This window comes from Muscardinus avellanarius, assembly GCF_963383645.1.
Source record: "Muscardinus avellanarius genome assembly, chromosome: 5".
Classification (NCBI taxonomy): domain Eukaryota; kingdom Metazoa; phylum Chordata; class Mammalia; order Rodentia; family Gliridae; genus Muscardinus; species Muscardinus avellanarius.
The window spans coordinates 89276211-89303661 of NC_137790.1; the positions used below are offsets into that span (position 1 = coordinate 89276211).

The following is a 27451-nucleotide window of genomic DNA, read 5'->3' on the forward strand; positions in this document are numbered from 1 at the left end:
AAAAAAAAACCACAACCAGAAAGGGTAGGATAAACCAGGCATGGTGGCATACACTTGCAATTCCAGTACTTGGAAAGCTGACAGGAGGATCACAGGTTCAAGGACAGCCTCAGCAAGCAGTAAGACTCTCATCAATGTTAGCAAGATCCTGTTTCAAAATAAGAAATAAGATCGGGCTGGGGGTGTAGCTTAAAGGTATGATGCCTCTGGGTTCATCCTCAATATCACAAAAATAAAAGTAAAAAATAAAGTAGGCCTGGAGGTATAATCCCAGAGGTAGAATGTCTCTGGGTTCAATTGCCTAGTACCACACAGAAAATGAAGGGTAGGGTAGGTTAAGGTAGCTAGTACTCGGGAAGCTGAGACAGGAAGACTGTGGGTCCAAGGACAGCCTTAGCAACATGGACGACTCTCTGCAACCTAAAACTGTTTCAAAGCAAAAAATATCTGGCAGTTTTAGCACATGCTTGTAGTTTGTAATCCTAGTAGTACTTGGGAGGCTGAGACAGAAGGATCACAGGTCAGTCAGCCTCAGCAACCTAGTGAGACCCCGATTCAAAACAAAATACACAGCCGGGTGTGGTGGCGCATGCTTGTAATTCCAGTATTTTGGAGGCTGAGACAGGAAGACCGCACAGGTTCAAAGCCAGCCTCAGCTACTTAGTGAGACCCTATTTCCAAATAAAATACAAAATAGGTTTGGGAGTATAGCCTGGAAGAAGAAAAGCCCCTGGGTTCCACTCCCAGTACCACAAAAAATAAAAAATAAAAAATAGGGCTGGGGGCGTGGTGGCGCATGCTTGTAATTCCAGTATTTTGGAGGCTGAGACAGGAAGACCGCACAGGTTCAAAGCCAGCCTCAGCTACTTAGTGAGACCCTATTTCCAAATAAAATACAAAATAGGTTTGGGAGTATAGCGCAGAGGTAGAATGCCCTTGGGTTCCATCTCCAGTGTCAGGGGAAAAAAGTTTGTGTATATATGCGACTTCTAGAAAGAAAATTTATTATACTTATCAGCTTCTCAAGGGTTCTAAGAAAATGGAATCACATGATCAAGAAGGGGAAGCTGGGCATGGTGGCGCATGTTTGTAATCCCAGTACTTGAGGACTGAGACAGCAATCTAGCAAGATAGTTTCAAAATAAGGATAAAATGAGTCTAGGGTATAATTAAGAGGTAGAAAGAGCCTGGGTTCAATTCTCACAACCGCTTAAAAAAAAAAAGGTAGCCGGGCGAGGTGGCGCATGCTTGTAATCCCAGCATTCCGAAGGCTGAGACCGGAGGATCCCAGTTCGCGGACAGCCTCAACTACTTAGCGAGGCCCTCCGCAACTCAATGAGACCTGGTTTCAAAATAAAGAATAAAAAATAGGGTAGGGGGTGTAGCTTGGAGGTCAAATGCCCTTGGGTTCCATCCCCAAACCCACACACATACAAAAAAAGGTGGCCGGGTGTGGTGGCGCACATTTGTAACGCCAGTGCTTGGGAGGTTGAGACAGGAGGATCGCGCAGGTTCAAAGCCAGCCTCAGCTACTTAGTGAGGGAGGCTTTTAGCAACATAGTGAGACCCTGTTTCCAAATAAAATATAAAATAGGACTGGGAGTGTAGCCCGGAGTTAAAAGGCCCCTGGGTTCCATCTTCAATACCCCCAAGAAGAAAAAAAAAAAGGGTAGGCACAATATCCTGCAAGCCCAGGCTCAGGGTTTCTTTAAATGCCCTCTCACACTCACTTCACACACTAGTCTAGTCCTGGGCCATAATACCATACTACAGCGGAGAGTCAGAGATAGAGACGCCCTGGGGATAAAGGTCTTTATTGAACAAAGTTATCTCACTCAGTAACAAAAGAAGGAAGTAATAATTCCCCCAATGGTCTAGGGCAGTGTCCACCCTTGGTGGCCACTCAGAGGTCATAGTTGGGGTTCTTCCGAAGGATAACAAAACCTTCCAGAATGGGGGTAACAGGAAGAAACTCCTCAGTGGCCAATTCAGCCCGTTCCCCATGGGCCAACAGCACTGGGGTAGTGTGTGTCTGGAACCCTGTGATGGTCTTAGGCTTGCCAGCCTGGCCCACCACATCCACTGCCTGTGGGATAAGAAAACCACAATGAAGGACTCCAAGTGGGAGACCAGAAGCACCCCACTGCCACACCTGTCTCAGGGCCACCACATCCTATGAGCATTCACCACATTCCAGAGCACACCCAAGCCCTCCCGTTCCTCAGGCCCTCACCTGGCCAACACGGACAGACACTGGCAATGGCCGCAGCTCCTCGTCAAAGGTAACCAGCATTCGGGGCTGCATGGCAGCCACCAGCCCATACAACACATAGTGCGATTTGCCTAAAACGACTGGGGGAGCACACAGGACACACTATTACAGACAACAGGGCAATCCTGGCCTGAACCTTGGGAACTCACCCCAGCCCAGTCCTGTAACCTACCATCAGCTGAACCCACACTCCTCTCCTGGTGTATCTTTCTACTAAACTACCTCTTTAGGCCAGATAAAAAGTGTAGGAGAGCCAGGTGTGGTGGCCCACACTTGTAATTCCCGCACTTGGGAAGCAGAGACAGAAGGATCGCGCTGGTTCGAAGCCAGCCTTGCTGGCTTAAGAGACCCTGTTTCCAAATAAAATATAAAATAGGTCTGGGAGTGTAACCCGGAGATAGAAGGGTTTCCAGGAACCCCAGTACCACACACACAAAAAAAAGTATAGGAGATGAAAGTCTCATGAGGCTTCTTCTTACAGGCCCAAAGAAGCTAGTGCAATATAGAACTTAGAACTAACTCAAGGTCTTTTATTGTGTGTGTTACTGGGGATTGAACCAAGGTGCATTCTACCTCTGAGCTACTACTTTATTTTTTATTGTGTGTGTGTGTGTGTGTGTCTGGGGATGGAACCAGAGGCATTCGACCTCTGAGCTATACCCCGCAGCCCTATTTTTTTATTCTTTATATTAAAATAGGGTCTCATTACATTATGGAGGGCTTAAGTAGCTGAGGCTGTCTGCATACCATGATCCTCCAGTCTCAGCCTCCTGAATACTGGGATTAAAAGTGTGCACCACCACACCTGGCTTTTTATTTTTATATTTATTTATTTATTGCAGATTTGGGGATGGAACTCAGGAGTATTGACCTCCAAGCTACACCCCTGCCCTATTTTTTTTTTTAATTCTTTATTTTGAAACAGGGTCTAAGTTGCGTTTTGGGTTTTTTTTGTTTTGTTTTGTTGGTACTCAGGATTGAACTTGGGGCCTCTTGCATGCTAGGCAAGTGCTCTACCACTGAGCCACACCTCCAGCCCCTATTTTTTAATTTTTGAAAGAGGCTCTTGCTAGGTTGACTGAGTCTCACTACTTGCTGAGGCTATCCTTGAACCTGCTATCCTCCCAAGTACTAGAATTACAGACGAGTTACCACACCCGGCTTAACTCAGGGTCTTGATTGTAAATTACCAAGATGGCCCGGATAGAGGTAAAGATAGGGCTCTATGAGCCACAATATATTTCTGACAGGAACTCACTGTTGCGAACATCCAGGAAAGAGACGAGCACAGTGAGCAGCCCAGCCACAGCCACTTGACTCATAAGCTGCCGGTCACTGTGGTAAGGACAGAGTGTAAGTGTGCCCTTCCCTAAATGTGTTAGGCCCTGAAAAAATAAAAACAGAGGGAAGTGGAAATTGGGAGTCATAGCTGAAGACATCATCTAATCCAGCCAAAGAGAAATCCCACAACTTGCTCCCATCTTCCCTCCCAGGCCAAGATTCCATGTCCCCTTTCTGTCATCATGAATCCATGTCTCTTGGCACACTCTAAGGGAAAGAGTTCTATCTTTTTATTACCTGTGCCAAGCGCACCATGAAGAGATTGTTGGGGTCCTTGGCATGATACTGGGCTAACTGGCGCAGCATCGCAGCCAGCCGGGCATTATTGGTACCTGGAAATGTTTAGCGTTACAAAGGCTAAAGGACCACAAATCTTCCCCTCCCTCCACTCTGCTTAACATCTTTTTCTGCCTGATACTCACCACTGCCCACCATGCCCATAGCAAAGATGGAGTTATAGGAAACTTCTGGATCAGCATCATGAGAAAATTTGCTTAGAGTATCCAGGATGTTGAGTCGTGGATTTGAAACAGAGATTAGGGCCAGCGCTAAAGGTACAGCCCGCCGGAGAGTAGGCTCCCCATATCTCAACTGGTGATAAAAGAAAATTAAATTATTGAGGAAAGCAGTGGGTCTGAACTTTTATAGGAAGAGAATAGCAAAAAGACCACTTTTACACCAAGAAAACCCATTAAGAAAGTCTCCTTGTAGCTGGGCATGATGGCGCACGCTTGTAATCCCAGCATTTGGGAGGCTGAGACCAGAAGATCACAGTTCGGGGACAGCCTCAGCTACTTAGTGAGGCCCTTTGCAACTCAGTGAGACGCGGTTTCAAAATAAAGAATAAAAAACTGGGCAGGGGGTGTAGCTCCGAGGTCAAATGCCTCTGGGTTCCATCCCCAGACCCGCAAAAAAACAAAACAAAACAAAACAAAACAAAGTCTCCTTGTAGGCCATCAAAAATTGTATATTCCAGCACTAAGGAAGTAAAACTCAGTGGTAGGGCACTTGCCCAGCATGCACAAAGTCCTAGGTTCAATTTTAAGGAGCACACATACAGAAAAAATTAGTACATTCTGCCAGGCATAGTGGTACATGCCCATCATTCTAATACTTGGGAGGCTGACACAGAATCACAGGTTTGAGATCAGCCTCAAAAACCTAATAAGACCCTGTTTCAAAAACAAAACATAAACTGGCCGGGGTGGCGCACGCTTGTAATTCCAGCATTCAGGAGGTTGAGACCAGGGGATCGCGGTTTGCGGACAGCCCACAGCTACTCAGTGAGACCTAGTTTCAAAATAAAAGAATAAAAAAAGATAGGGCAGGGGGTGTAGCTCGGAGGTCGAATGCCCCTGGGTTCCATCCCCAGACCCGCAAAAACAAAACAAAACAAACATAAAGCCTGGCATGGTGGCACATACTTATAATCCCACTATTTGGGTGGCTGAGACAGAAGGATCACAGATTCAAGGCCAGCCTCAGCAACTTAGGTCTGTTGCAACCTAGTGAGAAACTGTATTTCAAAATTAAAAAAAAAAAAAAAAAAAAGAATAAAATAAGGCCGAGGGTGTAGCTCAGAAGTAGAATGCCCTTGGGTTCCATCCACTACTACTACTACTACAAAAAAAAAAAAAAAAAAAAAAAAAAAAAAGAGCCAGGAGTGGTGGTGCACACTTATAATCCCAGTGCTTGGGAGGCTGAGACAGGAGGATAGCACAGGTTCAAAGCCAGCCTCAGCTACTTAGTGAGGCTCTCAGCAACTTAGTGAGACCCTGTTTCCAAATAAAATATAAAACAGGTCTGGGAGTATAGCCCGGATGCAGAAAGACCCTGAGTTCCACCCCTAGTACCACCAAAACAAATAAATAAATAAATAAATAAAAGGGTTGGGAGCTGGGTGTGGTGGTACACACCTGTAATCCCAGTACTTGGGAGGATGAGACAGGAGGATTTGGGTTTGCAGCCAGCCTCAGCTACTTAATAAAGCCCTCCACAACTTAGTGAGACCCTGTTTCAAAACAAATAGAAAGAATAGGGCTGGGGTATACAGTAAAGCTTGGAGACAGAATGCCCCAGGCTCAATCCCCAATACTGGGAAAAAAAAAAAAAAAAGCAGTTGGAAGTAACAGCTCAGAGGTAGAATACCCCTGGGTTCAATCAATCCTCAGTACTATAAACAAAAATTAGCATACTCCAATCTCTTCTGTGCTATACTTACCAAATGGCCAAAGGTACGTAGTGCCATCTCTGCACCAATCTCCTCCCCCATGGCAATAAGGGCAATCCCCAGAACAGCAACTCCCTGCAAATGAAGAGGAGCAAAACCCACTAAGCTCCAAAAACAAAACCCAGTCACCCTGACTTGAGACCCAACTGAGAAGAAAAGCCATCTTAGGAGAATACCCTTGTCCCTCATAGATAAAAGCAAAATGCAGTGAGGCTCTAATACCAAGCCAGACCCAGCTGCCTTATTCCCTACATGCTTATCTTCTTTCAGAGCCTTTAAGTTTTAAGTGCCCGGCTGCCTCTTAACCTGATGTGCTCCCATGTCAGCAGGGGCTTCCTTCTTGTCTTTGTCCTTCTTTTCCTTCTTGTCTTTGTCTTCCTCTTTTTCCTTGGAGTCAAAGTGTTCACTACAAATGTGGAGCAGCTGCTGCACCTTCAACACATTCCCAGAGCCTGCGTACAGTTGGGGGAGAAGAGAAAAAAATGAACAGACACCAAAGGAAAACTTCCTTTGAAAATAGAAGGCCAGGCATGGTGGCGCATGCTTGTAATTCCAGCATTCGGGAGGCTGAGACCGGAGGATCACGGTTCACAGACAGCCTGTTACTTAGTGAGGCTCTTTGCAACTGAGACTCTGTTTCAAAATAAAAAGAATATGCCGGGCGTGGTGGCCCACACTTGTAATCCCAGCGCTTGGGAAGCTGAGACAGGAGGATCACACAGGTTCGAAGCCAGTCTCAGCTACTTAGTGAGGCTCTCTGCAACTTAGTGAGACCCTGTTTCCAAATAAAATATAAAATAAGTCTGGGAGTATAGCCCAGGGGTAGAAACCCTCTGGATTCTACCCCCAGTACCACCAAAAAAACAAAACAAAACAAACAAAAAAACAAGCCAGCCTCGGCTACTTATTGAAGCTCTCAGCAACTTAGTGAGACCCTGTTTCCAAAAACAGTATAAAATAGGTCTGAGAGTATAGCCCAGAGGTAGAAAAACTCCTGGGTTCCACCCTCAGTACCACCAAAAACAAAAAAATAACAAATAGAATAAAAATAGGACTGGGGGTGTGTGGCTCAGAGGTAGAATGGCCCTATGTTCTATCCCCAGTACTGATAAATAAATAAATAAATAAATAAATAAATGAAAAAGAGAAAAGAGAAGCAATCTGGGGGTGGGGGCAACCAGGAGAGAGTGAAGTCATTGGAATCACACAAAAGAGAGCAACACAGATACAGACCTGCATAGGCACACACATCCACTAGTGTGTTGGCAAAACTGCGGAATGGCTCTGACACAACTTCCAGAGCAGCCAGGATTGCTTCAATGGCCTCGCCCTTCCCTACAAGACAGATTGGAGGGGTTAGATGATACGCTTCCATCCAGTACAGCCTGCCACATAAACCCTCCCTGTTACATCTAATTACTGTAGGCCTTTGGACATCCACTCCTCACCCAGGTGATTGAGGCCCAGACCAAGAGGAAGCCAACGGGCATAAGTGTCCTTGAGCTCAGTTTCTGACTTCTCCATGATGGTCTGAAGGATGGTAGACGTGACATCTCCATTGCAGGATCCCACTGCTATCATTCCACAGGCTAGAGCTGTCACACCTGCCACCTAGAAAGAAGAAAATAATTTATTACACATAGTAGGATATTAAAAATACTGCTTATCTGTCTTGATTAAAGTTAGATGGTTCCCGTAGTTCATTGTAAGGCATCCTCCCTAAGAATACTAAATAATAATTGCTTTCTATTTCTTTTCTTTTTTTGTTTTTTGCAGTACTGGGGATGGAACCCAGGTCTGTGTCTGTATTGGTCTGTTGTTTTGTTTTTTCTTTTGGTGGGACTGGGGGTGGAACCCAGGAGGTCTTTTAGGTCACTTGGAAAGTGCCCATGAAAGAAAAAGGGACCGAGACACCTGGGAATTTCCTCTTTCCCTCTCTACCCCCAGCTAGTGTTAAGGTAAAGGGTCATGCTCAGCTATATGCTCCCACCTCAATATGCTACTTCACCCAAAGAAATGGGTGAAGAATATCCAATCATGAACTGGAACCTCCAAAACTATGAGCTAAGATAAATCTTTTTTTTTTTTTTTTTGCAGTATTGGGGATGAAAGCCAGAGGCATTCTACCTCCGAGATACACCCCCAGCCCTATTTATTATTCTTTATTTCAAAACAGGATCTCATTGAGTTGCAAAGAACCTAAGTAGCTGAGGCTGTCCTCAAACTGCGATCCTGTCTCAACCTCCCCAATGCTGGGTTACAAGGGTGCGCCACCACACCTAGCTCAAATCTTTTCATTTATCAATTATCTAAAGCATTTTGATATAGGGACAGCAACCTGACTAACATAATCAACCCTAAAGTACACTAAGTTACTTCTCCTAGTTCAAATAGTTCCTCAAGAATACCCCTGGGCAGCTGGGCGCTGTAGCACACACTTGTAATCCTAGCATTGGCAAGGCTGAGACAGAAGGATCGTGGTTCACAAACAGCCTCAGCTACTTAGTGAGGCCCTCTACAACTCAGTGAGAACCTGTTTCAAAATAAAAAATAGAAGCTGGGTGTGGTGGCTCACACTTGTAATCCCCGCACTTGGGAGGCTGAGACAGGAGGATCACACAGGTTCGAAGCCAGCCTCAGCTACTTAGTGAGGCTCTCAGTAACTTAGTGAGACCCTGTTTCCAAAAATAGGTCTGGGAGTATAGCCCAGAGGTAGAAAGCCTCTGGGTTCCACCCCCAGTACCACACACACACACACACACACACACACACACACACACACAAAAAAAAAAAAAAAATAGAGGCTGGGCGTGGCGGCGCACGCTTGTAATCCCTGCGCTTGGGTGGCGGAGACAAGAGGATCGTGCAGGTTCAAAGCCGTGCTGGCTTAAGAGACCCTGTTTCAAAAAAAAAAAGTACAAAATAGGTCTGGGAGTGTAGCCCGGAGGTAGAAGGGCTTCCAGGAACCCCAGTACCACCAAAAAAGAGCTGGGGGAGCAGCTCAGCGGTAGAATGCCCGAGTTCCATCCCCAGTACCACCAAAACAAAACACCCAGGGCTGGAATTCAAGAACCCAAATGTCAACTTTTTAGCTTAATTGGGCCTAAATTCCAGTTCTAAGGGTTTTTTTGTTTTTTGGGGTTTTTTTGGCAGTACTGGCAATGGAACCCAGGGGCATTCTACCTTGGAGCTATATCTCCAGCCCTATTTTTTATTTTGAAACTGAAGGCCTCACTAAGTAGCTGAGGCTGTCCTCGAACCACAATCCTCCTGTCTCAGCTTCCTGAATGCTGGGTTTACAAGCATGCGCCACCACGCCCGGCTCAATTTTAAGGGATTTCTGAAGCGACCCCCCCACACACACACACCTTTTTCCTACTAGTTTTCATAGAGAGTGACTCAGAGCATCTTCCCTACATATTTTAAACAATAACAGCCTCTACTCACCTCCATACTGGACTTGGAATCTCCCATCACAGGCAGCAGCAGTGTGAGAACATCTTCACGATTTGAGCCAGCATAGGCCAAGCCTAGCCTGCAAAAACCAGGGAGAGGCAGTTCCTAACACATACCCAAGGATGCAGCAAGAAAGGTAGAGAAAAAGGTCTGGTCACTCATTCACCACGTCAACAAGTGTTAGTGTTGTGCTACGGATGTAGCTCAGTGGTAGGACATTTGCCTAACATGCATGATGATCTGGGTTCAATCCCTAACACGGGCTGGGGTGTGTGTCACCAAAAGCCAAAAACTCAATGGCATGGTAGTAGTCCTTGGCAATATAAAGGTGAAAGGGTACCAGTTCCTCTTCTCCAGAGCTTTAGGCTAAGCATTACTAGCAAGAGAGGTGAAAAATCTTACCCAAAGATGGAACCAAGTCTCATGGTATTGCTATTGTGGAGAACATAGTCTGAAAGCAGTGCCAGGGCTGGGTCACACTCATTTCGAACCCCAGAGTTCACGATACCACAGGCAAGAAGAGCTCCTGACTGCAAAGAGCAAACAGATTCTTTATTCAGGCTACTCTATCTTCTTCATCACAAAGGATACAACATGGGCTTCATTGTAGCGCCTGACTTAATTGGAGTGAAAAACTGGGTGCAGCTCATCAAAAAGACACGTTGAGACACGAGAACATGGGAATGGGAAACCCCAAATTAACAGGCTATGCCCAGACCAACCTTGATGTAGTCCTCAGAGGAATACAGGTACTTGTCAATCTGGGTGAGGCCGCCATCCACATCCCACAGCAGAATCATGCCAAGGGATGCAGCTGCACTCAACATTCCTATACCAAGGAAGAATCTATCAGTCTCAGATAACTCTACCGTTCTAAATCTAGGAAATTTAGAAAGGGCTCCCCAAAGAATTGTATTGTGGATTCCCTGTCAGGTAACATGAATCTAGGAGGACAAAGAGAGTGACCAAGGCAACACAAAGGAAAAGTAGTAACAGAATTATACCATGGTCCTTATTCTTGTAAAGCCATTTGTTGCCATCATCAGTCAGCAGTTTGTCCTGGCCAAAGGCTGCATTCACGAAGCCATTCACAAAAGAGGAGGCCAGGTTCATTCGGGCAGAGTCCACTTGAGAGCCACTGCCCCCAAACCCTGCACAGGAGGGAAAGGAAAGAAGATTTAGAGTAAGAAAAGAAAAGAACCAAGCATAGCAGCCAGTCTCTGGTTCTGAGCTGGTCCCTTAGGATTCTCCATCTATGCTCCAGTGACCTGAGAAAAATGTTCATGGGAATTCTGAGCTCTTTAGGATGAGCAGGATGGCCAAGCCACCACTCCCAAAACAAGGGAAAGGAACAATAAACAATCCTCAGGCCATGCGTGGTGGTGCAAGATTGTAATCCCAGTACTTGGGAGGCTGAAACAGGAGGATCGTGCAGGTTTGAAGCTGGCCTCAGCTACTTAGTGAGGCTCTCAGCAACTTAGTGAGACCCTGTTTCCAAATAAAATATAAAATAAGTGTAGGAGTATAGCCCGGAAGTAAGAAAGCCCCTGGGTTCCATCACTAGTACCATTAAAAACAAAACAAAACAAAACAAAACGAAACAAAAACAAAAACTTCCAATCCCCATTCATGAAGAGAGCTACTCACTGTTGTTTTCTAGGTGAGTTTTGTAGATGTCATCTGGTACCTTGGGCTCCATGATGTCCAACTGAAGAGAAAGAAGACAGATGGTCACAACTGGTACCCCAGTACTTCCCTAGCTGTCCCATGTGCTACCCCACTGAGTGGCGAGTCTAACCTGGGAGAGTCTAGTCAGAGGTATAGTGAGGAAGGTAAAATGGCAGGTAGAATTTTAACAAAAAGCCTTGATGAAAAAGGCAAAATGTCTCACCTCTCGAGCTAAGGCCAAGAAGTTGCTGTTGAGTTGTACATTGGACATGATCTCTGTCAGGTCCTCATACTCCTCTACATCTTCACTCAGTTCCAAGAATACCCCATGTCGTCCTAGCATGAATGCCATCTGCTTCTGCACAACCCTATGGAAAAAAGCCATCATTCCTGCTCACTCTCATTTAAGGGTAAAGAAAAACCCCTCACCCCTAACCACAAACTGCAAGTCCAAGCCCTTCATGCAAATGCCCCATGCATGAACTTGTCTCTTCATTTGCCAACTTCTGTTTTTTTTTTCTTTTCATTTTGCCAGTGTCTTTCCTACATACACATCCTTGCAGGAAGTGAAGATGTCTTCTACCAACTCCATGTCATTGAGCATCAGTGCTAATCTCAGAGCTTCGGGGAAACGGCTAAATTTTCGGAACACACCCAAGGCACAACGCAGAAGGGCAGAGTTCTCAGGTTCTGGCACATAATTCACACAACTACAAAGGTAAAAATAAATAATTCAGAAAGTCTCAGACATTCTTTCTTTCCATTTAATTCTCCCACTCCAAATAAACACCATGTATCAGACACTATACTAGAGGATGGGACTTCTAAGAAGATACAAAATCTCTGTTCTCAAGAAACTCAAGAATGCCAACAAATTAACTACAGCCTGCTGTGACACTTGAAGTAGATGTTCTGGGAGAAGAGAGGCACAGTAAGAGAAAACCTGGGAGGGCAGGCCTGCCACCCACCTCTAGCACACTCACTCACCTGGTGAGATAAAGGCAGACCTTTGCATATGCATTCTCATCAATGTCCTTCTCCAGCATATCAACCTGCTCAATTTCCATAAGCAGATCACAGGCCTCATGTTCCGCGTTGTGGGCCATGTTGTAAGGGACAATTTCCTTCACCAGAGTAAGCAGTGGTTCCCGCTGTACTTTCTCTGCATCATCCAGCTCCTGCCACTCCTTAGCTACTTCTCCTGCCAAATGCCTATGGATAGACCCAAACCATTACGGGAGAAGTTCTGTTTGGGAAAAGCAGTTCCCTATGTGTCAAGGAGTTCAGTTTCTAGAAAACTGAATTCACCAATACTTTAAAATAATACTCCAAGCCGGGCATGGTGGCGCACGCTTATAATCCTGAGCTTGGGAGGCTGAGACAGGAGGATCGCGCAGGTTCAAAGCCAGCCATGCTGGCTTAAGAGACCCTGTTGCCAAATAAAAATATAAAAATAGGTCTGGGAGTGTAGCCCAGAGGTAGAAACCCAGTAGCACCAAAAATAAATAAATAAATAAATAATAATAAAAATAATAATATTCCAAAAGAGAATTCAGAATTATGCCTCAGAGCTCCCTTCATATTCCCAAGAAGAAAAGGTCTTACCTGACATACTCATGACCCCATGATGCCAATTCCTCCTGGGAGCCTACTAGCCGGTACTTGAGGCACTCACGCTCCCCACTCATGGTCATAGCTAAAACAGAGATGATGTCAGCAGCAAAACGCTATAAAGAAACCAGAAATTTGTAATCAAATCCAACAGTACAGAGTAATGGGAGCATAACATAAATGGAAATGAAATCAATGGCATTTTTCTCAAATATAAGTCTCAATACTAAAAATTTCCAAGCTGGGCATAATGGTGCACACTTGTAATCCTAGTACTTGGGAGGCAGAGAAAGGAATATTGCAGGTTCACAGTGAGCCTCAACTACTTAGTGAAGCCCTTCACAACTTAGTAAGACCCTGTCTCCAAATAAAAAATAAAATAGGGCTAGGGATATAGTGCAGAAGTAGAATGTCCCTGGGCTCAATCACCGTTATTTAAAAAAAAATCCACTCATTTAAGCTAAGCCTCACAATAACTCTAAGGTTGGTGTTGCTATCTCCCTCTTTATAAACAACATAGCTATAAGGATGATAAGGGTGAAAGATAAAAGTTCTGGATTTTGTTTATTTACCTAAAGTATAGAATCTAGTACATACCAGTAATTCCAGTACTTGGGAAGCTGAGATAGGAAAATCCCAAGCTTTCAGCCAGCCTCAGCTACTTAGGCCCTCCACAAATTAGTGAGGCCATTTCAAAATAAAGAATAAGCCAGGCATGGTGGTGCATCCTTGAAATACCAGTACTTGGGAGGCTGAGACAGAAGGATCACGAATTCAAAGCCAGCCTCAGCTACTTAGGCCCTCCACAACTTAGTGAGACCCTATTTCAAAATAATGAATAAAAAATAGGGTTGGGAGTGTGCCTCGGAGGTAAAATGCCCCTGGGTAAAATCTCCAGTATTAAAAAAAAAAAGAAAAAAAAAGAAAAAGAAAAGCTAGGCGTAGTGGTGCATGCTTGTAATCCAGTACTTGGGAGGCTGAGACAGAAGTATCATAGGTTTGCTGCCAGCCTCAGCTACTTAGTGAGGCCCTCCACAACTTAGTGAGACCCTGTTTCAAAATAAAGAATAAAAAACAGGACTGGGGGTATAACTCAGAGGTAGAATGCCCCTAAATTAAATCCCCAGTTCTGCAAAAAGAAAAAGAAAAATTATAGCTGGGTGTGGCAATGCATGCCTATAATCCTAGTACTTGTGAGATTGATATAGGAAGATCACAGTTTCTAGAACAGCCTCAGCAACATAAGCTGTCAGCAACTTAGGGAGAATCTGTTTGAAAATAAAATATAAGGTGTGGTGGTACATATTTATAATCCTACTACTTGGGAGGCTGAGACAGGACGATCACAGTTTCAAGGACAGTCTCAGCAAGTAGTGAGACTCTTATCAACCCAGCGAGACCTAATTCAAAATAAAAGTAAAACAGAACTAGGGGTATAGCTCAAAAGCAGAATGCCCCAGAACTCAATTCCCAGTACAAATAAATAAAGCCAAGAGCTGGACATAGTAGCAAAAGCTTGTAATTCTAGTATTTAGGAGGCTGACACAGGAGGATCACAGGTTTGTGGCCAGCCTCAGCTACTTAGTGAGGCCCTCTGAAACTTAGTGAGACCCTGTTTCAAAATAAAAAATAAGGCTGTGAAGCCGGGCATGGTGGCCCACACTTGTAATCATGGCATTTGGGAGGCTGAGACAGGATGAGTGCAGTTCATGGCTAGCCTCAAGGGCTTTTGCAACTTAGTGAGACCCTGTTTCAAAATAAAAGAATAAAAAATAGGACTGGAGGTGCAGCTCAGAGATAGAATGCCCCTGGGTTCCATCCACAGTACTGGGAAGAAAAAAAAAAAAGAGCTGGGGTATAGCTCGGAGGTAAAATGTACCTGAATTTCACCCTCAGTTCTGCAAAAAGAATGGCCCTGTGTTCAATCCTCAGCACTACCCAATATAAAAAATAAAAAATAAAAACTATTTTTTTTGTGTGTGTATGTAGTACTGGGGATAGAACACAGGGGCATTCTACCTCCGAGCTACACCCCCCAGCCCTATTCTTTTATTTATTTTTGTTATTTATTTATTTATCTATTTATCTATTTATCTATTTATCTATTTATCTATTTATTTATTTATTTATTTATTTATTTATTTTTGCCGGTCTAGAGATGGAACCCAGGGACATTCAACCTCTGAGCTACATCCCCTGCCCTATTTTTAATTCTTTATTTTGAAACCAGGTCTCACTGAATTGCAGAGGGCCTCACTAAGTAGCTGAGGCTGTCTACAAACCGCGATTCTTCAGTCTTAGCCTCCCAAATGCTGGGATTACAAGCGTGAGCTACCACACCCGGCTTATTCTTTATTTTGAAACAAGGTCTCACTGAGTTGCAAAGGGCCTCATTAAGTAGCTGAGGCTGTCCACAAACTGTGATCCTCTGGTGTCAGCCTCTCAAATGCTGGGATTACAAGCATGCTTAACCATGCCCGGCCACAACAAACTATTAAATACTGAGCTAGCCAGGCATGGTGGCGCACACTTGTAATCCCAGCACTTGGGAGGCTAAGACAAGAGGATTGCTTAGGTTCAAAGCCAGCCTCAGCTACTTATTGAGGTTCTCAGCAACTTAGTGAGACCCTGTTTCCAAATAAAGCATAAAATAGGCCTGGAAGTTATAGCCCGGAGGTAGAAAAGCCCCTGGGTTCCACCCCTAGTACCACAAAACACACACACACACACACACACACACACACACACACACATACTGAGCTAGCCAGGCATGGCGGCTCAGGCTTGTAATCCCAGCATTCAGGAGACTGAGACAGGAGGATTGCAGTTCGTAGCCAGCCTCAGCTACTTACTGAGGCCCCTTGCAACTCAATGAAATCGTTTCAAAATAAAGAAAAAAAAAAAAAAAAAAAAAAGGGCTGGGGGTATAGCTTAGAGGTAGAATGCCCCTGGGTTCCATCGCCAGTACCACACGGGATAAAAACAACAACAACAACTGAGCTATTAGCCAGGTGTGATTGTGCATGCTTGTAATTCCAGTACTTGGAAGGCTGAGACGGGAGGAATGCTGTTCGCAGACAGCCTCAGATATTTAGTGAGGCTCCTTGCAAATCAGTGAGACCCTGTTTCAAAATAAAAAATAGGGCTGGGGGTGTAGCTTGGAGGTAGAATGTCCCTGGGTTCCATCTCCAGTATGCAAAAATAAAATAGAGCCGAGTATGGTGGCACGCTTGTAATCCCAGTACTTGGGAGGCTGAGACAGGAGGACTGCACAGGTTCGAAGCCAGCCTCAGCTACTTAGTGAGGCTCTCAGTAACTTAGTGAGACCCTGTTTCCAAATAAGATAAAAATAGGTCTGGGAGTGTAGCCTGGAGGTAGAAAGCTTCTGGGTTCCATCCCCAGTATTAAAAAAATTAATAAAAAATAAATACTGAGCTATTAAAAACTTAAGCCAGGTGTGGTGGCATACACTAGTAGTCTCAGTCTTGGGAAGCTGAGACAGGAGGACCACAGATTTAAGGCCGGCCCTAGCAACTTAGTGATACCCTCTATGTTTCAAAATTAAAAAAAAAAAAAAAAGATAAGAATATCTAAAAGAGAATATCTAAAAGAGAGAAGAAATTTTTAAAAATTCCCAAGGTCCAACAGAAATGACAGATAGCCGGGCGTGGTGGCGCACGCTTGTAATCCCCGCGCTTGGGAGGCAGAGACAGGAGGATCACGCAGGTTCGAAGCCAGCCACGCGCGCTGGCTTAGGAGACCCTGTTTCCAAATAAAAATGTAAAAATAGGTCTGGGAGTGCAGCCCGGAGGTAGAAGGGCTTCGAGGAACCCCAGTACCACCAAAAAAAGAAGAAAAAGAAAAAGAAATGACAGAGATAGAAACAAACATCTTCTGAGAAGTGGATTCTCCTGTGGGTATTCTATTTATTTATTTATTTGGGGGGGGGGGTACTGGGGATGGAATCCAGGGGCCTTCAACCTCCGGGCTACACTCCCAAACCTATTTTATATTTTATTTGGAAACAGGGTTTCTTAAGCCAGCTGAGGCTGGCTTCGAACCTGCACGATCCTCCTGTCTCAGCCTCCCAAGCCCAAGAATTACAAGAGTGTGCCACCACGCCCGGCCCTTTGTGGGTATTCTGACTGTGATCAATTCTGTTTGACTAACTTAAGACTTCCATCTATTACACTTCTAGTGACTCACAAGCCCCATGGTCTAGATAATAAAAAAAGTCCTCAACTAGACTTCCACCAGCTTCTGAAATAGTCTTACCTTATTCTCCCCTGGGGCCATGTTCTCATAGATTTCCTTCAGTTTGCCATAGTGTGGACGCAGAAACTTAAGAGGCTTGGGGACTGAAGTCATGGAAGTTGTAGAAGAACGAATCTGCCTTCGCAGTTCCTCCAAGGCTGGCCGGTACAGGGATGTGTCCTTTTCCTGGTCAAGAGATGTTAGCACTCAAACAAAAGGAGTCACACTCCTCCAAGCCACAACACAGACATTAAACAAAACTTCCCCCAGGGACATAACTATATATTTTATTCATCTGTGATTCCCCAACACCCTGCCAGGCACAGAAACAGGCCCAGTTCAAATATATTTTGTAATTCTCCTCAATATCATCAAAACGTCTAAATTACAGTTCATCTCACATAGGAATTGCTGCCTCAAAATGGAATAAAAGAAATGGGAAAGATCCAAACGTGCACCTGGCTCACGTTAACATCATGACTCACCCCCAATCGTTCCACGAGCATCTCCAGTTCATCTTGAAGTTGTTTGTCCTCTTCAGACTGGAGGGTTGGGGGAAGAAGCTCATTAAAAGAAGGAATACCAATCACATCCTTCTCCCATTTACCTTGGGGCAAGTAGAGAGCGCGCCTGCCTCTTTAGGAGGGGCCAGATGGACAAGGAAACCAAATGGAAATGGGAAGCCCTGTTGGAAAAGCACCTTCCAAGCCAAGCTCTGCTTGAATGCCCTTCAATGAAATGGAGATGACAATGACCCGCCCGAGCCCACCTCAAGGGGCGGCAGTGAGGACTGGTGGAGACCGCGGAAGTGACAGCGAGAAATGAAGAATGGAGGTCTGAGGGGCAGAGGGCGAGGGGCGCGGGGGTCGCCCGCCCGCCCCTCCCCGGCGTGCGGGGGCCGTTGGGCGTCTGGCCGAGGCCTGCGGAGCCGCAGTGACTCAGCCCGCGGCCTCCTCCGCCGGTCCCGGGCCCGCGCCTCACCAGCTCCTGCTCTTTGTCCTTGTCTCCCGCATCCCGCCGCTCCTTGCCGCTCGGCTTCTCGTCCGCGCCGCTCGGGGCGGTCGCGGGGGGCTGCTGGGGCTGCACCGGTGCCTTGTCCCGGCCACCCTCCTCCATCTCCGCCGCCACTGCCGGTCCGCTGCGCGCGCACCTGCTCACACCGCCCCTTTTCCCAGACCGCCCCGCGCGCGTCGTCCGCGGCGCCCCTCCTACTCCAGGCTCCGCCCACGACCGGAAGCGAGGGGGCGAGCTGAGGCACGTGGCCCCCTCCGCGGCGGTCTGGGAGCCAGACCCTCCGACCCCGCCTTCGGAGGACAGAGGAACTACAGTTCCCAGCAGGCCGCGCGGCACAGGAACCGCCCCCGGGGGCCGGGTCTGGACCGGCACCTGGGATTTGCTGCTCTACCTATTGCGGGAGGCGCGTGCGTCGCGAGGCGAGATACTGAGACGGTTTCCTTGCCCATAGGTTTCCTAACTGCGTGAATAGAACCCACTGCAGCACCTCAGTTGGCTGCATGGCACGAAAAACAGACAAGATTCTTGAAATCCGAGACGTTGATTTGGGTTTGTGTGAAATGTCATCCATGTTTAGACCCGCGCCACTGAGGAACAGTAAACTCTTAACATTCCCCCAGTTGAAGGAGAGTGCCCTAAAATGAATCTGAGGATGTGCTGTTACCTGACACCTTTTTTTTTTTTTTTTTTTTTTTTTGGTGGTACTGGGGGTGGAACCCTAGGGGCTTTCTATCTCCGGGCTACACTCCCAGAACTATTTTATATTTTATTTGGAAACAGAGTCTCACTAAGTTGCTGAGAGCCTCACTAAGTAACTGAGGCTGGCTTCGAACCTGTGTGATCCTCCTGTCTCAGCCTCCCAAGTGCGGGGATTACAAGCGTGCGCCACCAGCCCAGCCCTACCTGAAATCTTTTTGAGAGCCAGGTGGGGAGGAGGTTAATAAGTAATAAAGTAACCCCTATGCTTCAGTATCAAATTCTAGAGCTAAAAGCACAAGACAAGGTCTTTGCTCTCAGCCAGTCTTTGAGTCTTCCCTTCCCTGTTACGATTTAAAAGAGATGTGAATGATTCATTTTATGTCAGGACTTTTTTGGGGAGAAGGGTGTTGGGGGTTGAACCCAGGCATCCTTCATACTCTAGAATTAGGATTTGAACCCCAATCTGTTACTCTTCCAAGCCCTTAACTGTTTCAGGCAAACCCCAAAGTTTCTTCTTCAGCTCGAGGTGTGTGTGTGTGTGTGTGTGTGTGTGTGTGTGTGTGTGTGTGTGTTCTCTCTGTCTAGAAGGTGAAAACAAGAGGATGCAGTTCTCCCCTTTGCCTGGTGGGAACACTCACCATTTGGCCTGAAGTTAAATAGATTTAAACACATTGAAGAATTCAGTGAGCCGGGTGCTTGGGATCCTAGAACTTCGGAGGCTGAGATAGGAGGATCACAGGTTCAAGGACAACCTTAAAAGTAGTGAGACCCTCATTAACCTACTGAGACCCTGTTTCCAAATAAAATAGGTCTGGGAGTGAGGTAGAATGCCTCTGGGTTCAATCCCCAGTTCAAAATATGATTAAAAAAAAAAAGGAAAGAATTCAGTAAACCAGAGGTAGTGGCATATGCCTATAATCCTAGCACTTTGGAGGCTGAGGCAGGAAGATCGCAAGTTCACAGACCGCCTCAGCAATATATTTATTTATTTATTTATTTATTTATTTATTTATTTATTTATAGGGTCTGGGGATGGAACCCAGGGGCATTTGACCTCCGAGCTACACCCCCTGCCCTATTTTTTATTCTTTATTTTGAAACCGGGTCTCACTGAGTTGCAGAGGGCCTCACTAAGTAGCTGAGGCTGTCCGCAAACCGTGATTCTCTGGTCTCAGCCTCCCAAATGCTGGGATTACAAGCGTGTGCCACCATGCCTAGCTTTGCCTCAGCAATTTAAAAGTGTTTTTTTTTTGTTTTGTTTTGTTTTTTTGTTTTTTGTTTTTTTTTTTGTCTTTTTGGAACCATGGATCAAACCCATAGCGCCATACCTGCAAAGCAGGCGCTTTGCTACTGAGCTACATTCCGGCCCCATCAGCAATTTAATTGAGGACCTCTGTTACTTAGTGAGATCTTGTTTCAAAGTGAAAAATAAAAGCCAGGCATAGTGGCACACACTTGTAATCCCAGTACTTGGGAGGCTGAGACAGGAGGATAACTGGTTTGTGGCCTGCCTCAACAATTTGTGAGGCCCTCAGCAACTTAGTGAGAACCTGTTTCCAAATAAAATATAAAAAAAGGTCTGGGAGTATAGCCTGGTGGTAGAAAGCCTCTGGGTTCCACCCCTAGTACCACCAAAAAAAAAAAAAAAAAAAGCCAGCCTCAGCTACTTAGTGAGGCTCTCAGCAACTTAGTGAGATCCTGTTTCCAAATAAAGTATAAAATAGGTCTAAGAGTATAGCCCAGAGGTAGAAAGGTCCCTGGGTTCCACCCTCAGTACCACCAAAAAAAAAAAAAAAATAGAGCTAGGGGTGTAGCTCAGAGGTAGAATGCTACTGGGTTCAATCCCTAGTACCGCCAAAATAAATAAATAAATAAATTGAACTGGGAGTGGAGCTCAGAATGCCCCTGGGTTCTATCCCCGGTACCATGAAAGAAAGGAAAATAGGACTGGGGTGTAGCTCAAAAGTAGAGTTTAATCCCCAGCACCAGTAAATAAATAAATAAATAAATAAATAAATAAATAAATAAATAATAGGGCTGGTGGTGTAACTCAGAGGTATAACACCCCTGTGTTCAGTCCCCAGTACCACACACACACACAAAAAAAATCTAGCATGCCATAGGTCTGGGAGTATAGCCTGGAGGTAGAAAGCCTCTGGGTTCCACCCCAGTACTACCAAAAAATAAAAAATAAAAAGAAACCAGGCTGAGAGGTTAGGTAGCTTATCCAAGTTTCACAGATGTTAAATTGCAAAACTCATTTTTTTTTCTTTTCAGTAGGTGATTGAAGGGGGGGGGGTTCTACCTTTGAACTACACTCCTGTATCCCAAAGTTTTTTTCTTTTTAATGTTGAAACAGTGACTTTCTTGAGGACCTTGCTAAGTTTTTGAGGCTGTTTTTGTTTTTGTTGTTTGATACTGGAGATTGAACCCAGGAGCATTCTACCTCCTAGCTACACCCCAGCCCTTTTTATTTTTATTTTAAAACAGAATTTCACTAGGCTGTTGAGGCTGGTCTGGAACCTGCAATCCTCCTGTCTCAGTCTCCCAAGTGTGGGGATTCTAATCCCAGCATTTAGGAGGCTGAGACAGGAGGATCACAGTTCAAGGACAGCCTCAGCTACTACTTAATGAGGCCCTTTACAACTCAGTGAGACCCTGTTTCAAAATAAAGAATAAAAAATAGGGCTAGGGGTGTAACTTGGAGGTAGAACATCCCTGGGTTCCATCCCCAGTACCGCAAAATAAAATAAATAAATAAATAAATATAAAAAATAGAAATAAGCACTGGGCGTGGTGGCACACGCTTGTAATCCCCGTACTTGGGAGGTGGAGACAGGAGGATCGCGCAGGTTTGAAGCCAGCCACACTGGCTTAAGAGACCATGTTTCCAAATAAAAAACCTATAAATTAGGTCTGGAAGTGTAGCCCGGAGGTATACAGGCTTCCAGGAACCCCAGTACCACCACCACCACCACCACAACAACAATAATAATAATATAAAAAAATAAAGTTCCTAACTAAATGCTTGGCAACTAGAAAGGAGGCAGTTATTTTTCAAATACCTTAAAGTTGCCCAATGTATCCTCTTCTTCTGACCTCAAGCTTCCAAACCTCTCTAGCCAAATACAGATGTCTGGAAGTTATTTACAAGGCTCCTTGATAATACTGATCTTCTGTATAAAACTTCATTTCAGTCAAACTATCCTCCCAGAAGCACTCTTTCCTACCATTCTGCAAAGCTCCCAGCTTAAAGGCCAAACTGCTCTTCAATCAGAGGTCAGTCCATTACCTGTTCCTTCTCCATGGCCTAAACTCTAGAACTACATATCTTTTTTTTTTTTAAAGAATTTCACTAAATTCCTGAGGATCTAAGGCTGCCCTCAAGCCTGCAATCCTTGTCTCAACCTCCCAAATACTGAAATACAGGTGTGTGACACCATGCCTGGCTGTATATCTTATGGATGGCTCTACTACCCATCTGAGAACTATTCAGCCCAAAGACATCATTCCCAGCCTATTTTATTTTTTCTTTTGAAACAGAGTCTTGCTACGTTTTGAGAGTCTTGCCATGCTGCTGAGGCTATCCTCCAACCTGTGACCCTCCTATCTCAGCCTTCCAGCTACTGAGATTATAGGTGTGTGCTGCCACTACTCCTGGTGATCCTCAGCCCTTTCTCTTTGTTTTGAAACAGGGTCTCATTAAGTTGCTAAGAGCCTCCCTCAACTGCTGAAGTTGGCCCCCAGCCTGTGATTCTCCAGGCTCAATCTCTCTAGTACTGGGTTACAGGTGTCTGTCACCACACCTGGCTCTAGGACCTTTTTCCTACCTTACCTTTCAGGTTATTCATTTCTTCCCTGTGCTCCTGCCACACTTGGAGCATGCCTCTCTTTCCTATGTTCTGAGCTCCATGAGGAAAAGGAACTATTCATCTTCATCCTCCTTGTACTGAGCCTACGCCTGCTTTAAGGTAGGTCTTGACAAATATTTGCCAAAGGAATTAGTAAATGACTATATTCATCTTCAGGTCATTTTTTGTATATAATAATGACTCTTTGAGGGCTCTCTTTAAATCTCAGAGCTAGGAATTGGAAAACTGACAGGATTCTTCTTTTGTGAAAAATGATAGTCTTGCTGAAACTGTGCTTATTTTTATGAAAGTCTCTCTTCCAGCTTGACATTTCCAGAAAGGTACCATGGGCAATCATATTTCCTGGCATATTTACCATATTGAGGGTGGGAAATAGTCAGACATCCCAAGGGACAACGTAGGAGATGGCCCAGTACTTCAACAATAATTTCTGTTATGTGTCTATCCAGGAGCACAATCCTTTATTTCCCTTTCTACCTCAACACACCAGAACATATCACAGATGCATATGCATCGGCCTGACAGGGCTACTGATGGTGCAGAGCACATCTGTCATCTTGCATTGCCTATGGAACCAAGCCCCTGCAGAGTGCTCAACAAACAGGTGCTATCTGGCTTTAACTTCAGCTCTGTGTGCGTAGGTTTCCTGCAGCTACTTGGTTGCCACAATTCCTGGCCCAGAAAGCTATGCTGCATGTCAGTGCACCTGCTGCTGGTGATGGTCCCACTTGGAAGAATGATGATTTTGCCCAGTAGACAGGTGTCTGTGCTTGAGTCTAAGCTCATCCATAACTTAGAAGATTAATTGATAGTGATGAAGAACATCTGAGTTCCAAACCTGACTGTCTGAATTGAAATTATATTTTTCCTTAGTTTTTTTTTTTTTTTTTTTTTTTGTGTGTGTGTGTGTGGTATTGTAGATTGAGCCCGTGGGCATTCTACCTCCAAGCTATGCCCAGTCCCTATGGTTTTTTTTGTTTATTTGTTTTTTGTTTGTTTGTTTGTTTTTGCAGTACTAGGAATGGACCCCAGGGAAATTCTAACTCCAAGCTACACCCCAGCCTTATTTTTATTCTTTATTTTGAAACAGGGTTTCTCTGAGTTGCAAAGGGCCTCACTAAGTAGCTGAGGCTGGCCACGAACTGTGATCCTCCTGTCTCAGCCTCCCAAGTGTTGGGATTACAAGCGTCCGCCACCATACCCGGCTCCCTCAGTCCCTATTTTTTATTCTTTATTTTGAAACAAGATCTCATTAAGCTGCAGAGGGCCTCACTAAGTAGCTGAGGCTGGCCAATGAACCTGCAATCTTCCTGTTTCAGCCTCCCAAGTAGTAGGATTACAGGCATGCATCACTACTTTCCTACTTTCCCCACTTGCAATATAGAAATAATGGTAAAAACCTTCTTATAAGCCAGGAGTGGTGGTGCATGCTTGTAATCCCCATGCTTGGGAGGCTGAGACAGGAAGATTGCACAGGTTCGAAGCCAGCCTCAGCTACTGAGTGAGGCTCTCAGCAACTTAGTGAGACCCTGTTTCCAAATAAAATATAAAAAGTAGGTCTGGGAGTATAGCCCGGAGGTAGAAATCCCTTGGATTCCACCCCCAGTACCCCCCTACACCCCAAACAAACAAAAACCTTCTTATAAATGTAGGCATTTAATGAGATAGTATTTGTGTGTGTGTGTCTGCGTGTGTGTGTCTCATTGGGGATTAAACCCAGGGACATTCTAACTCCAAGCTATACCTCCAGCCCTATTTTATGTTTTGTATTGAAACAGAGTCCCACTAAATTGATGAGGCTGGCCTCAAACTTGTGATCCTCCTGTCTTAGGCTGGCCTCAAACCTGCAATCCTAAGTACTGGGATTACAAATATGTACCACCACAACCAGCTGAGATGGTACTTTTAAAGTGTTTAGCACAGGCTTAAGAAAAAATAGAGTCAGTAAATGAAAACTAGTAATTATTATTATTACTTGACAGTTTGACCTTTTTGCAAATATTATTATTATTATTATTATTATTTATTTATTTTTTGGTGGTACTGGGGTTTCTGGAAACCCTTCTACCTCCAGGCAACACTCTCAGACCCATTTTTATATATTTATTTTTTATTTGGAAACAGGGTCTCTAAAGCCAGTGAGGCTGGCTTTGAACCTGTGTGATCCTCCTGTCTCCACCTCCCAAGCGCGGGGATTACAAGCGTGCACCACCACGCCCGGCTGTAAATATAAAATTTTAGTTGTGTGTGTGTGTATTTGTGGGTGTATGTGTGTGTGTGTTATGGTAATGGGGATTGAACCCAGGGACATTCTACCTCCCAGCTACACCCCCAGCCTATTTTTTATTCTTTTTTTTTTTTTTTAACGGTACTGGGGATGGAACCCAGGGGCATTCTACCTCCAAGCTACACCCTAAGCCCTATTATTTATTCTTTATTTTGAAACAGGGTCTCACTAAGTTGTAGAAGGCCTCACTAAGTTGCTGAGGCTTGCCAAAAACTTATGATTCTCCTGTCTCAGCCTCCCAAATACCAGAATTACAAGCGTGAGTCACTACACCCAGCTGAAATTTTAGTTTTTTGTTTTGTGGTACTGGAGATTGAACCCAGGGGCATTCTACCTCCAAGCTACACTCTCTGCCCTTTTTAATTTGTACTATATTTTCATTTATCTTAATTAATTTATTATTATTATGGTATTGAGGATTTAACCTCTCTAAGCTACACCCCTAGTCCTATTTATTTATTTTATTTATGGTACTAGAGATTGAACCAAGGGGCATTGTACCTCCAAGCTACACCCCCAGCTCTTTTTCTAAACAAGGTCTTGCTAGGATGATATGAGTCTCACTACTTGCTGAGGCTGTCCTTGTACCTGTGATCCTCCTATCTCCCAAATACTGGGATTACAAATGAGTGCCACCACTTCAGGCTCTATCTTTGTTTGTTTTTGTGGTACTGGGAATGGAAACCAGGGCCCTTCTACCTTTGGGCTACACCTCCAGCCCTATTTTATTTTTAATTTGGAAACAGGGTCTCACTAAGTTGTTGAGAACCTCGCCAAGTTGCTGAGGATGATTTTGAATCTACAATCCTCCAGTCTCAACTTCACAAGTACTGGGATTCCAAGTATGTGCCACCATGCTCAGCCATATACCACTCTGTGGGGAGTCTGATACCCTGGAGAGCTAGGACAGAGTGCAGAATGTCAGATGCTAGTGACATCACCAAGGAGCCGGGAGCCGCAGCAGCGGTCACCGACAAGCCCTTACTCTTCCCTCTCCACACTTGAGAACTTCACCCAAACTTATACCTTGAGAGCACAAAGTTGTATGGAGAAGTGATACTGGCCTCTCTGCATTGTTTGCTGTATTCTCATTTTACAGATGAAGAAGCTGAGTTATGGAACCAGTGCAAGCCCATGTACCCATCAGACCCTCAACTTCAATCCAGGTCTCTCTGCAGTGAAGTGGTCAGGGCGAGATCTATAAAATGGAGACTAGAGCTTTTACAGAACACAGTTGTTCTGAGGATTAGGTGTTACTCAGGAAGGTAACAGTGAAACAGAAAAGTTACCTAAGAGAAGAAGCCATCTTATTCATGTTTGTATCCCCAGTGCCTAACACATTTTTGGTGACCAATATATTTTCAAAAATAAATATATAGATGTGTAAATTAGTAAACGGATGAATGAAAAAAAAAACGAGCTACCTAGCCCAGGTGCCTGGAACACAAGAGGTACTGGAATGCTTCTTTTCCCTCCCTCACTCTGGAGGGTGGAGGCCATATCTGCAGTCTTTGTGCCTGGCACTTGGTCAGCCTCGATGAGTATGTGCAGGGGAATGACTGACTCTCAGAAGCTCTGAGCCTTTGAGGCCAAGCAGAAATGCTTGTCCTCTTAGCCAAAAGCAGAGGCTGGTGCTCTGAGCTCCAGGGTGTGGTATGCTCCCTTGCCCAGGGGCTTCCTTCCACACAAGGCCACCCATCTTCCAAGCCGACCTAACCCAGACATTACCTGGATTCAGTTTCAGGCCCGCTGCATGCACCATTGAAGGGAGCCACTCGTCCTTCCTGCCCTCTGCCCAGCCCATCCAACTGCATTCCATCCCTCCACCCTGCCTGTCTTTCTCTGTCTTCTCAAGGCTTCCAAGCTCAGTCCAACATCCCTGAAGAGGGAGTGAATGAGTGTCTGGAAGGATGCTCCATACATAGTAGTTACTTAGTAAATATTGGTGGAATGAGTAAATAAATAAATGAAAGAAGGACTGAAGGAAGAGACAGGCTGACTGATGCAGGTCTATTTATTGGCACAGGGTCCTACAGGGCCAAGACGACACCCTCCCACCCTCTTCCCTGTAAAAATAAACTCTGTCTCTCCCTCACTCTGAACTGTCTGCTTTCTGGCTTGGTCCAGGGGGAATCAGTCACCCCCCAAGACTTGCACCTTAGAACTCAGAAACCAGCACTGCTAACACATACTCGTTTTCCCTCTCAGCCAGGGAACTGGGCAGCAGGGAGGCTTCTACAGGCCCCTGGGTTTCTGCTAAGAGCCAAGCACAGTGGGTCTGCTGGTGAGGCCGGGCGCAGTACTGGAAGCAGCAACACAGGGGCGCAGGGTGGGGGCAGCCTCCGAGGGTCAGGCTGAGAGGGGCAAGCCCACTCCCACGTGGGCACCAAGAGCCTGGGGCAAGGCCCAGGAGGCACAGCCCCAGGCTCTGCAGATCAGAATGGGGCAGGCACATCAGGCCTCTAGTGCCCAAGCTGAGTGACTCGGGGCCAAAAGAGGCAGACTCCTTTCTGTGGGAACTGGTGCCTCTGCCCAGACCTCCTCCAGGCAGGGTGACACAGAAGGATGTCACAGTGAATGGTGGGGGCTCTGCTGGAGGCAAGTCCACCCCCAAAGCAGAGGCACGATGTGGTGGTGAGGGGGCCTGGGCTTACGTCATCTATGGTGTAGAGGCTGCATGTGCTTTCTCCTAATTCAGGAGCCCCAGGAGGGCCTGGCAGCAACGGCCATTCCCCTCAACCCCACAT

At 45.4% G+C, this 27451-nt stretch overlaps 1 protein-coding gene across 1 annotated transcript; it reads right to left on the reverse strand.

Moving 5' to 3' along the window:
* Nucleotides 1–1903: 1903 nt before the first annotated feature.
* PSMD2 (proteasome 26S subunit ubiquitin receptor, non-ATPase 2) lies at nucleotides 1904–17948 on the reverse strand (the record flags this gene model as incomplete). The annotated part of the gene is made up of 21 exons (XM_080696231.1): nucleotides 1904–2086; nucleotides 2234–2352; nucleotides 3531–3657; nucleotides 3851–3945; nucleotides 4036–4204; nucleotides 5835–5918; nucleotides 6150–6295; nucleotides 7077–7178; nucleotides 7292–7454; nucleotides 9291–9378; nucleotides 9702–9829; nucleotides 10022–10128; nucleotides 10304–10450; nucleotides 10947–11007; nucleotides 11191–11335; nucleotides 11519–11677; nucleotides 11955–12179; nucleotides 12573–12694; nucleotides 16854–17018; nucleotides 17318–17374; nucleotides 17814–17948. 21 exons carry the CDS (start codon nucleotides 17946–17948, stop codon nucleotides 1904–1906), a joined length of 2727 nt encoding a protein of 908 aa, XP_080552357.1.
* Between the last annotated feature and the right edge of the window lie 9503 nt (nucleotides 17949–27451).